Genomic DNA, 12629 nt, shown 5'->3' on the forward strand with positions numbered 1-12629 from the left:
GCACTCGCAGCCTTCCCTGGCAGGAGTGGAGGGCAAGGTGCATCCGGGGAATTTCCTGGGCACAGGCTTCAGGACACCAGCCTGGAGCCCTCACCCCACTTCCTCAGTGCCCTTGGTGCCTGGAAGTCTGCCATCTCCCTAACCTTGAGCCAGTGACGGTGTCCACAGAGCAGCATTTTGCAGGACTTCAGTCTGGTGGGCAGACCCAGGTCCTTTCCTAGACCTCACAGGGGCTGCTTTCTCACTAGGTGAGAAGAGAAGCCAGGGTCCTGCAGCCCAGGCCAGGCCCCAGAAGGAAGTCCTCCCTGCAGAGCACTACCCCTGCCTCCCCCTCAGGCTGGCCCGTGGGAGGGGCAGGCCACTCTCCTCTAAACCCTGGCCTGGCTCTCAGGGTTTAGAACCAGCGGACCCTGGTACTCACTGCCCAAGGCCCTGCCTGCACTCCTGCCTGCTGGCTGGACCAGTGCCCATCCCCCTCCCTCCCACTCCTGAGCCGGGCCTCCGAAGCAGAATGGAGGAAGAGGGTAGTCAGGAGGGGCCCTGAGGACCATAGTACAGCCAGGAGGTGCTGGACAGCTGCAGGACAGAGGCAGAGCAGAGATCATGGAGCAGGTAGCTGGCAGATCCAGGCATGAGAGAGCCAAGCCAAGGAGGCCCTGCCCTCAAGGAGCTGCAGTCACTTCCCCTCCAGTGGGGAGATGTTTGTGGAGTACGTCCTGAGTGCAATGAAGAAAAACACGGCAGGGTAGCTTCTCCTCCCACCCTCCCCAGATAAGACACACCACCCTGCACCTTGCCGTGCTGACCACCTCCCTCAGCCTGAGCGCCGGATGGCGGAGCGGAAGGCAGAGGGGCAGCGAGCGCCCGCAGCGAGCGTGCACACTAAATGTAGTTGAACAGCGCGCTAGGAACGCCCCAGCGTCTTGACTGCTGCAACCCTTACCTTGAGCACCGGGGTGTGTGCGAGGCGTGGCCACGTGTGTCCTGGCCGCCACTCTCCGAGGCCACACCCTGTGCAGACCGGGCCACAGCTGTTCAGGGTGCGCCCCGGTCCACCCCAAGCCCGACTGCAAGAAGCCAACGGGGCGAGACCGCCCCCCACCCCGCGATCCTAGGCTGAGGAAACACAGAGAGAACGGACCTGATGGGAGGGCCAAGAGGTGGGGCTTGTGGGCGTGGCTTGTGTGGGCGGGGCCGTGGAGTGGGGGAATCTAGGGCCTGCCCAGAGCCTGCGGGGGCGGGGCCGCTAAAGGGCGAGGCTAACCTTGGGCGGAGGGTAGGGGCGAGGCACATGGGCGCGGCTACAGGGCGAGCCCTCCAATGGGCGCGGTCTCGGGGGCGGGGTTTGCGCTGGGAGGGCCTAGGGGCGGGGCCTCCATAAAGCCTCGAGGCTAGTGGGCTCGCGCTTCCAGTCGGCGCTGAGCATGTTCGCTGGCGCGCCAGGTGACCGCGGGCTCCTGCTGCTGCCGCCGCTCCTGCCGCTGCCGCAGGTGGGTCGCGGGGCGCTCGGCGCGGGTCTGCGCTCGGCGCGCCCTGGCCCGGGCTCATCCCTGTCCCCACAGGTGGCGCTGGGCTTCGCGGAAGGCAGCTGCGACCCCTCGGATCAGTAAGTGGGGGCGGGGGGGAGGGAGCTGGGGCCTGGCCCCACCCTGGGGGAGGCTCGGGCAGGGCGGTCGGCCGGGCCCTGCCTCGCCTGCTCCAAGTGCCCCCGTCCCCGCAGGTGCCCGCCCCAGGCCCGCTGGAGCAGCCTGTGGCACGTGGGGTAAGTGAAGGCCGCGGCGCGCAGCCGGGTGCGACGGTTCTCCCCCGGGCCAGGCCCACCAGACCCCCACCCCGCCTGGCTCCACGGCCGAGGCGTCGCCAGCACTGTCCCCCTCCTGGGCCGCTGGCGGGAAGGCGCTGGGGCCCTCAGAGCCTGGCATGCCGACCCCAGCCTCCTCCCCCAGCACCAGGGGCGACCTCCTGCGTGGGTCCTGCCTGAGTCCCCCATGGCTAGGGACACCCCCGGGGCCCTGGGCAGGACTTCCCTTGTAGCCTGCTTGCCCACCTCCCACTCCCTCGCTCCCCGCCCCTGTGGGAGGCCCCTGTGAACATGGTCATTGGTCTGGGCACAGGACTGTGCAGTCGGTCTGGGACAACGTGTCCTGGGAGTAAGCCCAAGGCCAGTTGTGGCCAGCCCTGGAGAGACAGCCAGGGCAGGCCAGCAGCAGGAGGCCAGGCCGGGCCGGGAGGAGGTCTCCGGCCTGGAGACAGAGTCCCTGGTTGTCTTTTACCCTATCCATCGCCTTGTCTTGGGCAACCGGGCTGTGACTGCCCCCAGGGAGCAGGCGCCCAGCGGCCAGGGGTCGGTCCAGCGGCAGATGTCGCCCCCCTGCCCAGGCTCCTCCTGCTTGCTGTGCTCCTACTGCTGCTGTGTGGGGCCACGGCCAGCTGTGTCCGCTTCTGCTGTCTCCGGAAGCGGGCGCACGCCCAGCCACACCTGCCATCAGCACCTGAGTCCTGCGACCTGACAGCCATCCCCGCGGACAGCGACAGCCCCATGCACAGCACTGTGTCATGTGAGTGCCGGCAGACCTCGCCCGGCGGCCCACCTGCCTGAAGGGGCGGCAGGGGACTGGTGAGGGCCAGAGCCACTGGTCGCCACAAACCCATTCTGGTTCCCTGCAGCCTACAGCTCTGTGCAGTACCCGCTGGGCATGCGGCTGCCCCTGCCCTTGGGGGAGCTGGACCTCGACTCTGTGACCCCTCCCGCCTACAGCCTGTATGCCCCTGAGCTGCCGCCCTCATACGATGAGGCCGTCAAGATGGCTAAAACCAGACAGGAAGAGCCACCCCCTTCCCAGTAGCCCAGCCCCCTCCCTGAGGCCTCATGCCTAGAGACCCCTCCAGGGCCCCAGGAGTGGGGCCGCAATGCCCAACACCCCTGGCTGTAGCCCTGGTGCCCCCCGGAGCAGGCAGGAAAGCTCTCCCGAGCCTCCCGATGCCACCAGCCACTCTGTGCTCACAGGGGACTGTGCAAGGGCACCCCAGCCCACCCTCACCATCCTTCCCACCCGGGAAGGCCAGCCGTCCGGCACATTGCTGCAGCCCTGGCCTCGTTGCTATGTAACGCTGGGCATCTGAGCCAGCCGGCCCTGTGTTGGCCACACACACACACACACACACACACACACACACACACACGCTGCTACGTTCAGCCCTGGCCCCTGGCTCAGGCCCAGCAGGCCCTCAGCCCAGATGAGGCCCCACAGACCTAAGCCTCAGGGCTCAGGGCCTGCTGTGATGTCTACAGCTTTTTGGAGAGAGAGAGAATAAAGTTTCTATCTAAGTGATCTCCATATGGAGGAAAGAGCTCCGGGAGGGGCCCTGGGGCAGCCGCCTCCCAGGGCAGGCAGGCAGTGTGAGTACGTGGTCCTCAACCTATGCCCAGCCTGGCCTTCCAGCTGGTGTCCGGAGCCCAGAGCTGGGCTGTAGGCAGTGTCAGGTATCCCACAGAAGTGATGGCCCAAGTGTGATGGGCAGCTCAGGAGAACCCTCTCCCTTCTCCAGACCCGCAGCTTTGCAGCCCCTTTTTCCAGCCTTGGGACAGTGAAGCACACACGAGTCTGGCTGGAGCGTTTATTGGCCACGGAGCCGGCGTGGGGTGGATGACAGGGTGGGCAGCAGGGTGATGGCAGCAGGCAGCGGGCTTCCCACGGCCGCAGTGGCTGCTCCTACTGGACCAGCTTGAAGGACTCCCCAGTCATCATGGCCACGAACTCTGAGAGCAGAGGGACAAGTAGGCAGCCTGGCCTGACCCGGCCGCCGGGCTCCCGGGGCCCATCTCCCACTCACCCTCGTAGTCTATGGTCCCGTCCCCATCCTTGTCGGCTTCCTGCATCATCCGCTCGGCCTCCAGCTCGCTGAGGGGCTCGCCCGCGTTCGTGAGCACGTACCTGCAGGAGCCTGCGCTGAGTGGCAGCCAGCGGGCCCTCCCCCCGCCCCCGCGCCCGCGCCCAAGCCCGGCCCGGGGCCCCGCCCCCGCCCCCGCGCCCGGCCCCGGGCCCTACTTGAGCGTGTCCCAGTCGATGTAGCCCTTGCCCTCCTTGTCGAAGATGCGGAAGGCCGCCCTGAGCTCACTCTCCTGGTTCTGGGCCTTCTCCCAGTACACCCCCATCAGCGCCAGGAAGCTGTCGCAGTTGAAGAACCCTTTCTCTGCGGGGAGCAAGCGGCGGGTGCCCGAGTGAGGGCGGTGAGCCCCTCCCCACTCACACCCCGGTGATGCGCCCCCCCCCGCTGCCCCTGGCGGCCTCACTGTCTCTGTCCACTTCCTTGGCCATGGAGGCCAGCTCGCTCTTGGTGGGGTTGATGCCCATCAGACTCATGAGCCGCTCCAGCTCGTCCGTCTTCACCGCCCCGTTGCCCTCCTCATCAAACATCTCAAAGACTCCCTTGTACTCCTCGATCTGCTCCGCCGTCAGGCGCTCCGTCTGTGGGGACACGGGTCCAGGCTCGCCAGGGGCCCCTCCACCCCTCAGTCTGGGGGAGGCTGGAGGCCAGGCGGCACAGGAATGGGTCTTGAGGGGAGAGCAAGGCTCCGCGAGGCCACTCAGAGGGGACGGCGTTCGAGGCAGGGGCAGGCCAGCCACGTGAGAGTGCAGTGGGGCAGCGCTGGACAGCCAGTGAGGCCAGGGGAGGGACACCATGGCCAGCGTGGGGAGGAGCCTGGCCTGGGGGCCAGGGGGAAGGCCCCAGCCTGTTCTGGTATCCCAGAGCGATAATCCAGGGCCGGGCCACCCTGCCTGCCACCGCCCCGGCCGCTTTCCGAAAGGGCTGCTCCAGCCTGGGCCCCAGAGCAAGGGCGGTGCCAGTGGCCGGCAGGGCCTGGCCTCGGGCCCCCCACTCCACGCTCTCTGCCCAGCCTCACTGGACGTCTTCCTCAGGTCCCCAGAGACCCTCCCACCTTTGGTCACGGCCCCAGCCTGATCCCCGTGTGCGCAGAGGCCTGCCCGCCGTCCTCTCTCCCCCAGGCACTGCCCAGCTCCTGCTGGACCGCCCAGCCCAGCCCGCCGGGGGCTCTGCCGGGCGCTGGGAGCAGCCTTACCATGTCTGTGGCTGGCTGAGGGGACACTGCACGGTGGCGCTGGAGCTGCTGTGGGCAGAGTACAAGGGGCAGAGGGGGCGGCTGAGTTTTAGCGTATCCAGCTGCCCGGGGTCCCTGGGGTCCAGATTCCAAGAGCCTTTTATGGCCAGGAGATCCTGTCAGCCCTATTTTGGGACAGGTTGGCCCTTCCCCACGTGGCCCTTCCTGGCCTGAGCAGCCCCTCACCCCAGAGCTCCCTCTCTGACCCTGGGTCCCAGCCAAGGCCCCCCTGGGCCACGGCAAGGATGGACATCATGGGCCAGGGCAGGAGAGGGGATGTTCCCTTCTCCCCAGTGAGCCCCTTCCCCCCACTGTGCAGCGGGAGGCCCCACGGGCTGTCATCACTTCTTGGTGAGGGTTCTTGTTGACGGCCCTCCCTGGCCAGGTGTTGCCCTCACATCCCCAAGGACCCAGGGCCCAGCATGGTGCCAGCACTTTGCAGACACCCTCTAAAGACAGGTTCAATAAACAAATGCACTGGGGTCCCCCTCGGGCCACCGTGTGCAGAAGGGGCTGGGGGTCCACAGTCCCAGGAGAAGACAGCTGGCCACGAGCTAGGGGCGAGAGGATGCAGAGCAGACGGGACCAGGGGGCTGGACTGGCCATGGGGAGGCCAAGCCAGGTGTCCTCTGGGCGGTCAGGGGCTATTCTCAGGGAAACCTGACCCCCTTCCCCTCAGAAGAGCAAAGCTGGCTCCCGAGGGAGCCCCGTGGCCTGGCTGTTTAGTAACAGGACGCCACAGCGGCACACACACCCCTGCCTATGTGCGCTCAGCCCTCAGACACACACCCCCGCTGCCACCCCGACCCGGGGCGGCGGCTCTGGCTCCCGACTCCGGGCCCAGGTCCCTGTGCTCCCATCCGGGCAGTGACCTGCTGGCCTGGCCACGGCGCTCGGAGGTCTGTGATTACAAGCTGGAGCTGAGGGGGCTCCTCCCATCCCCCCCCCAGCGATGGTCACAGACAGGCCCCCACTAGTTCCCTTCACCCCCGTGCATGGCCCCCAGGGTCACGCACGCCGACACACATCTGCCTCGGCCCCATGGCCACCTGACGAATCTAGCAGGCGAGGTATGCCCTGTACCCCACCGGCCGGGCTGGCCCTCCGCCTGCTAGAATACGGAAGCCACAGGGACATTTCCTGCTGAGGCCCAGGACAGCTGCTGAGCCTGCAATATCCGTGCTGACGGGGACAAAATGGCTCCAGCGGGCACCGGGCCAGCGGCCCCGGGCCAGGATAGAAGAAGAAGCCGGCTCTGGGCGCCCTACCTTTGTCCTGGCTGCTCCGGGCCGTGGCTTCAGGCTTTGTGACGGTGAGAAAAGATTTTCCCACCCCTTCCCTCAAAAATCCCCAGACCATTTCAAGGAAATTAGTCGCATCTCTACACCCGGACCACAGCTGGAGGAGAAGAAGGCTGGTGGGGGCTGCCGCACGATGGCAGTGGGGCAGGGGGTGCGGGGAGGGCAAGGGCCTGCGGAGAAGGAGGGCGTGAGGGTCAGTTTTGCATCCCGTTGGCCAGGCTACAAGCCCAGGTGTTTGCCCAAACGCTAGTCTAGGCGTTGCTGTGAAGGGTGTGTTTTTTCATATATGTATTGATTACAGTGGTGAAATTAGCATAAAATGTTACTCAGAAAAGGGAACTAACGTATACTGAACATCTGTCATGAACCACAGTCTTTTCGTTTGGTCTTTATTGTTTGTGGTACAAAGCACAAAACATAAAATTAACCATCTTAACCATTTTTAAGTGTGCAGTTCAGTAGCGTAAACTATACGGGCCTTGTTAGGCAGTAGATCTCCAGAACTTTCCGTGTTCCCAAACCGAAACTCTGTCGCCATTAAACACTCACTCCCCAGCCCGGCACCCACCCTCCTGCTTTTCTGTCTACGGATTTGACTCCCCTAGGGACCTCGTATGAGTGGCATCAGACGGTATTTGTCCTTCTGTGTCTGGCTTATTTCACTCAGCATCATGTCCTCTAGGTGCATCCCTGTTTTAGCAGGTGTCAGAATTTCTTTCTTAAGGTTGAATAATATTTCATTGGATGAATAGACCACATTTTGTTTATCCGTCAATCTATGGACATTTAGGTTGCTTCCACCTCTTGGCTACTGTGAATAATGCTGCAGTGAACGTGGGGGTCATGAAGGGTTTTTTCCATGTGATTAACATGGAAGTCTGTAGATTTGAGTAAAGCAGATGACCCTGATAATGTGGGTGGGTCTCATCCGAAGAGTGGAAGGCCTTAAGAGAAAAGCCTGAGGTCGCCAGGAAGGAGGAGTCCTGCTGTACACAACCTCTGGCCCTGAGCTGCAGCCTCAGCTCCTCCCTGGGTCTCTAGCTGCTGGACAAGCCACAACCACATGAGCCAGTTCCTTAAAATAAGTCAGTCTCCGTCCCTCCCGCTCTCTCCCATTGGTCTGTTTCTCTGCAGAGCCCTAATCAGGTCAGAGGGTGACCAAGGGCGGGGACCCAGGAAGGCCAGAGCAGTGTGCTTCCAGCACCTGGGCATCTGTGCACAGGCCCCCAGGGCCGCCCTACCCCACGGCAGGGCACACGGTGTGTTCTCCAGGCGGATCTGGACGGAACCATGGGTTCCCTAAGAGAACGGCTGAACTCGCAGACCGAAACCCCAGGCCAGGGGGAGAGGAAAGTTCATGTGCGCAGCAGGGGGGCCCTGGCCCCTCCCTCAGTGCCCCCATACACACACGGTGCAGACCAGTCACCCTCTCCCAGAGAAGAGAAGAGACCCACAGACACTGGGGGTCCCCAGTAAGAAGACACTGCAAGCCCCACACCTCCGGGGGAGCCTCAGGTGCAGACCCAGCTCACCGACCACTGTGGCCCCATGTGGGACACTCTGAAGGGTGCTCATTCCAGAGCCTGTTGGCTGGCCCGAGGCTTCCTGCAGGACAGCTGGACTTTACCCCTAGCCCATGGCCTGTACCCCACACCCCACCTCGGGGGCTGCTTCCGGACAACCCAGGGTGCAACCAGATGGGCTCTGGAGATGGGTCCCTCGCTGCCCAGATGCCACAAGGCGCCAGGCATGGGGATTGTCCCTGCGGTGGGTCACACTGGAAGGGGATGAGAGGCCCAGTGGCTGGTGCCCACACATGAAGCTCCACACAGTCACCAAGGTGGAGGGTGGGTCAGGAGTGGGGACTTGAAAGCCAGGGTGAGTGTGAGCGTGGGTGTGAGCATGGGCGTGGGTGTGGGTGTGAGCGTGGGTGTGAACATGGGCGTGGGTGTGGGTGTGGGTGTGAGTAGGTGTGAGCGTGAATGTGGGTGTGGGTGTGAACATGGGTGTGAACGTGGGTTGGGTGTGACCGTGGGAGTGGGTGTGAACGCCGGGTGTTATTGTGCTGAGCGCTGGGTCTTTGGTTGCCTACAGGTCTCTGCTCCCCCAGGCAGTGGAGGGAGGGCAGAGAACCGCAGTCCCAAGCCCAGGACTTGAGTGTCAGAGTGGCTGACCTTCAATGACACCTGTTGCCCATCAAAGTCGAGCCCTGGTGGGACAGCAGGGGCCTTGACATGTAGGCGGGATGTCAGGGTGGTTGATACCCCCTCCTCTGGAATTCTGGCCTTCAGGTCCTGCTCGGCTCTCCCTGTGAAGGGCTGGGCCCAGAACTGCCACCCCAGGGGAGCACAGTGCACAGGCCACGCCCCAACTGGAGCCAACATTTGTCCCCCTCAGGCCCCCCTCCCGCCGTGGCCACTAGGCCGACCACCCAGGAGGGCTGCAGCTGACCCAGCTGAGATGAAGCTGAGCCTGACTTGGGTGGACAGAGGGACCTGGTGGCAGTGCTGGCAGGAATCAGGCGAGCACGGCTGGGCCGGGGGCTCCCTCGAGGGGCTGGAGCATAGCGGGGCGGGGCGTGGCTAGGCACGGAGCTTCTCAGATCCCTCCCTTCTTTCCGCAGCCTCCGCCTGAGGTTCACTCGGCCAGCTGGGGCAGCCACGTGGGCACTGGCACCTGGGCTGTGCCGCAGCCCCCCAGCCTCCTCGCTCGCGGGTGACAGGGCTGCACGTGACACAGTCTTCCCAGGTCCCGGTGGACTGAGCCCCCTGCCCAAAGCCCCCTGCCCAGCTCTGGGACTGCCCCCTTCTGTCCATTCTTACTTCCTGTGCCCACGGAAAGGCTGCGTGCCCCCATCTTGAGCCGTTGTCACAGGGCTTGCTTGGGGGCAGCTCACCCTGAGCAAGGGGTGTCAAAGAAACCCAAACCCTGGACCACCAACCATGGAAGAGGGTAGGGATGCAAGTGTAAGATCCGGTAGTGTTCAGGAAATGGCCAGGGCTAGTGCTTGAGATTAAAATGTAATGTGGGGACTTCCCTGGTGGTGCAGTGGTTAAGAATCCACCTGCCAATGCAGGGGACACGAGTTCGAGCCCTGGTCTGGGGAAGATCCCACATGCCGCAGAGCAACTAAGCCCATGTGCCACAGCTACTGAGCCTGCGCTCTAGAGCCCGTGAGCCACAACTACTGAGCCCGTGTGCTACAACTACTGAAGCCTGAGCGCCTAGAGCCCGAGGTCCTCAACAAGAGAAGCCACCGCAATGAGAAGCCTGCGCACCGCAACGAAGAGTAGCCCCCGCTCGCCGCAACTAGAGAAAGCCCATGCGCAGCAACGAAGACCCAACACAGCCACAAATAAATAACTAAATAAATTTATTTTTTAAAAAAAGTAATGTGAAACTCTTAAGATAACCACTAAAAGACTAGAAATAGGTTGTATAACTTCCACATCTATGGAAGGAAAAAGACTAAAGAAAACGTAATGAACCTAATAGGATATAGGAAGGGAGAAGGAAGTATAAGAAAGGCAGCATAGGGGGGCATTCCCTGGAGGTCCAGTGGTTAAGACTCTGTGTTCTCACTGCCAAGGGCATGGGTTCAATCCCTGGTCAGGGAACTAAGGTCCAGCAGGCTGCATGGTGCAGCCAAAAATAAAAAATAAAATAAAGGCAGCATAACTAGGAAGCAGAAAGTAACATAATAAAGGTAAACCCGGGACTTCCCTGGTGGTGCAGTGACTAAGACTCCACGCTCCCAATGCAGGGAGCCCTGGTTGGATCCCTGGTCAGGGAACTAGATCCCACATGCATGCTGCAACTAAGAAGTCTGCATGCCGCAACTAAGAAGTCTGCATGCCGCAACTAAGGAGCCCACATGCCACAACTAACGAGCAGGCGAGCTGCAACTAAGGAGCCTTAGCTCCAGCGCAACCAAATAAATAAATAAATTTTTTGTTAATTAAAAAAAAAGGTAAACCCAGGTAGGAGGAGGAGGAATTGGAGGAAGGCAGTCAAAGGGTAGAAACTTCCAGTTATAAGAACAATAAGTACTATGAATGTAATGCACAACATGGTAAATGTAATTAACACTGTATGTTATATATGAAAGTCGTTAAGAGGGTCAATCCTGAGTTCCCATCACAAGGAAAAAATTTTTTTTCTATTTCTTTAATTTTGTACCTATATGAGATGATGGATGTTCACCAAACTTGTGGTTCATGTTCATGATGTATGTACGTCAAGTCATTATGCTATACACCTTAAACTTATACAGTGCTGTATGTGAGTTATACCTCAATAAAATTAGAAGAATAAAGAAAGTAAACCCAGCCACCTGACAGAGTTTCCAGGAGCCAAAGCTGGAACAATGTGAAAAAGAAAATAAATCAAGTCGTATTGGGTTATAACCAAAGTATAAGGTAAATATCATTGTGCATTAAAGCACACCATCAACAGAGAGAAAAGGCAACCCACAGGATGGGAGAAGATATTTGCAAATCTTATATCTGATAAGCAATTAATACCCAGAAAATGTAAAGAACTCCTACAACTCAACACCAAAAATAAACAACCCAGGGCTTCCCTGGTGGCGCAGTGATTGAGAATCTGCCTGCCAATGCAGGGGACACGGCTTCGAGCCCTGGTCTGGGAAGATCCCACATGCCGCGGAGCAACTAGGCCCGTGAGCCACAACTACTGAGCCTGAGTGTCTGGAGCCTGTGCTCCGCAACAAGAGAGGCCGCGATAGTGAGAGGCCCGCGCACCGCGATGAAGAGTGGCCCCCGTTTGCCCCAACTAGAGAAAACCCTCGCACAGAAACAAAGACGCAACACAGCCAAAAATATAAATAAATAAATAATTGGTTTATTTAAATAAATAAATAAATAAACAACCTAATTCAAAAACTGGGCAAAGAACTTGATAGACCTTTCTCCAAAGAAGACACACACATGGCCAACAAGCACATGACAAGATGCTCAGCATCACTGATCATCAGGGAGCGCGAATCAACAGCACAGCGAGACACCACCTCACACCCATCAGCATGGCCACTATCAAAAAACAGAAAACAAGGGCTTCCCTGGTGGCGCAGTGGTTGAGAGTCTGCCTGCCGATGCAGGGGACACAGGTTCGTGCCCCGGTCCGGGAAGATCCCCCATGCCGCGGAGCGGCTGGGCCCATGAGCCATGGCTGCTGCGCCTGCGCGTCCGGAGCCTGTGCTCCGCAACGGGAGAGGCCACAACAGTGAGAGGCCCGCGTACCACAAAAAAAAAAAAGAAATAAAAACAGAAAACAAGAAGTGTTGGTGAGTGCTCACTTCGGCAGCACAGATACTAAAATTGGAACAATACAGAGAAAATTAGCATGGCCCCTGCGCAAGGATGACACACAAATTTGTGAAGCATTCCATATTTTTAAAAAAGAAGTGTTGGTGAGGATGTGGAGACATTGGAACCCTCGTGCACTGCTGGTGGGAATGTAGACGCTGGTGGAAGACAGTACAGAGCTTCCTAGAAAAAGTAGGCATAGAATTACCATGTGACCCAGCAACTGCAGTTCTGGGCCTATTCCCCAAAGAATCGAAAACAGGGCCTCAAACACGTATCTGCATACCCGTGTTCATAGCAGTGTTATTCAGAGGGGTTAAAAAGTAGAAAAAAAAAACCAAACGTCCGTCAATGGATAGTTGGATAAACAAAACGTGGTGTATGCGTGTGTGTGTGTGTGTGTGTGTGTGTATGATGGTTAATATTATGTGTCCACTTGGCTAGGCTAAGGGCACCCAGACAGCTGGGTGTGACTGGGATAGTGTGTCTGGAGGAAACTGGTGTTGAATCTGAACACAAGTAAGAAAGATTGCCCTCCTCAACGCAGGTGGGCATCATCCAATCTGTTGAGGGCCCAGGTAGGACAAAAAGGCAGAGGACAAGCTAACTGTCTCTTTGCCTGACCTGGGACATCCATCCTTTCCTACCTTCGGACATCAGCGTTCCTTGTTCTCAGCCTTCACACTCAGACTGAATTACACCACGGGCTTCCTGGGCCTGCAGCTTGCAGATGGAAGATCTCCTCCTCCTTCATAATCACATGTCAATTTCTATAATAAATCTTCCCATCTTGGGCTTCCCTGGTGGCGCAGTGGTTGAGGGTCCGCCTGCCGGGTTCGTGCCGCGGTCCGGGAGGATCCCACATGCCGCGGAGCAGCT

General features: G+C 59.9%; 2 protein-coding genes and 1 non-coding gene across 6 annotated transcripts; 2 read left to right on the top strand and 1 right to left on the bottom strand.

The window, feature by feature from the left end:
• Positions 1 to 1360: 1360 nt before the first annotated feature.
• Positions 1361 to 4682, top strand: TMEM52 (transmembrane protein 52). Of its 2 annotated transcripts, XM_030763963.2 has the most exons (5): positions 1361 to 1490; positions 1563 to 1606; positions 1721 to 1762; positions 2380 to 2558; positions 2668 to 4682. In XM_030763963.2, the coding sequence occupies exons 1-5, from the start codon at positions 1425 to 1427 to the stop codon at positions 2844 to 2846; spliced, it is 510 nt and encodes a 169-aa protein (XP_030619823.2). In that variant the 5' UTR covers positions 1361 to 1424; the 3' UTR covers positions 2847 to 4682. The 2 variants fall into 2 exon arrangements, with proteins under 2 accessions (XP_030619823.2, XP_089758035.1); XM_089901909.1 differs by having other exon boundaries at positions 1457 to 1490; positions 1721 to 2558.
• CALML6 (calmodulin like 6) lies at positions 3165 to 6982 on the bottom strand. 3 transcript variants are annotated; one of them, XM_089901908.1, is made up of 5 exons: positions 6391 to 6716; positions 5084 to 5131; positions 4295 to 4469; positions 4050 to 4194; positions 3594 to 3935 (listed from the first exon to the last, which is right to left on the bottom strand). In XM_089901908.1, exons 2-5 carry the CDS (start codon positions 5084 to 5086, stop codon positions 3746 to 3748), a joined length of 513 nt encoding a protein of 170 aa, XP_089758034.1. In that variant the 5' UTR covers positions 5087 to 5131; positions 6391 to 6716; the 3' UTR covers positions 3594 to 3745. The 3 variants fall into 3 exon arrangements, with proteins under 3 accessions (XP_089758033.1, XP_022454315.1, XP_089758034.1); XM_022598607.3 differs by having other exon boundaries at positions 3586 to 3760; positions 3835 to 3935; positions 4295 to 6980; XM_089901907.1 differs by having other exon boundaries at positions 3165 to 3935; positions 4295 to 6982.
• Positions 6983 to 11732: 4750 nt separating this feature from the next.
• Positions 11733 to 11839, top strand: LOC115803905 (U6 spliceosomal RNA). The gene has a single exon (XR_004024704.1). It is a non-coding gene; the product is annotated as a U6 spliceosomal RNA (small nuclear RNA).
• The last annotated feature ends 790 nt before the right edge of the window (positions 11840 to 12629 follow it).

The sequence above is a fragment of the Delphinapterus leucas genome, chromosome 1 (assembly GCF_059928025.1).
Source record: "Delphinapterus leucas isolate spDelLeu-1000000601 "Yukka" chromosome 1, BTC_Dleu_Yukka2, whole genome shotgun sequence".
NCBI lineage: Eukaryota > Metazoa > Chordata > Mammalia > Artiodactyla > Monodontidae > Delphinapterus > Delphinapterus leucas.

Bases quoted from the DNA above. Each gene is read 5' to 3' on its own strand.
- TMEM52 (XM_089901909.1), top strand. From the start codon at position 2,093: ATGGTCATTGGTCTGGGCACAGGACTGTGCAGTCGGTCTGGGACAACG. The intron at 2,559-2,667 runs GTGAGTGCCGGC...GGTTCCCTGCAG, and splicing joins CATGCACAGCACTGTGTCAT to CCTACAGCTCTGTGCAGTAC.
- CALML6 (XM_089901907.1), bottom strand. From the start codon at position 4,685: ATGGTGTCCCTCCCCTGGCCTCACTGGCTGTCCAGCGCTGCCCCACTG. The intron at 4,195-4,294 runs GTGAGGCCGCCA...TGCTCCCCGCAG, and splicing joins CAAGGAAGTGGACAGAGACA to AGAAAGGGTTCTTCAACTGC. The intron at 3,936-4,049 runs GTAGGGCCCGGG...AGGCTCCTGCAG, and splicing joins ATCGACTGGGACACGCTCAA to GTACGTGCTCACGAACGCGG.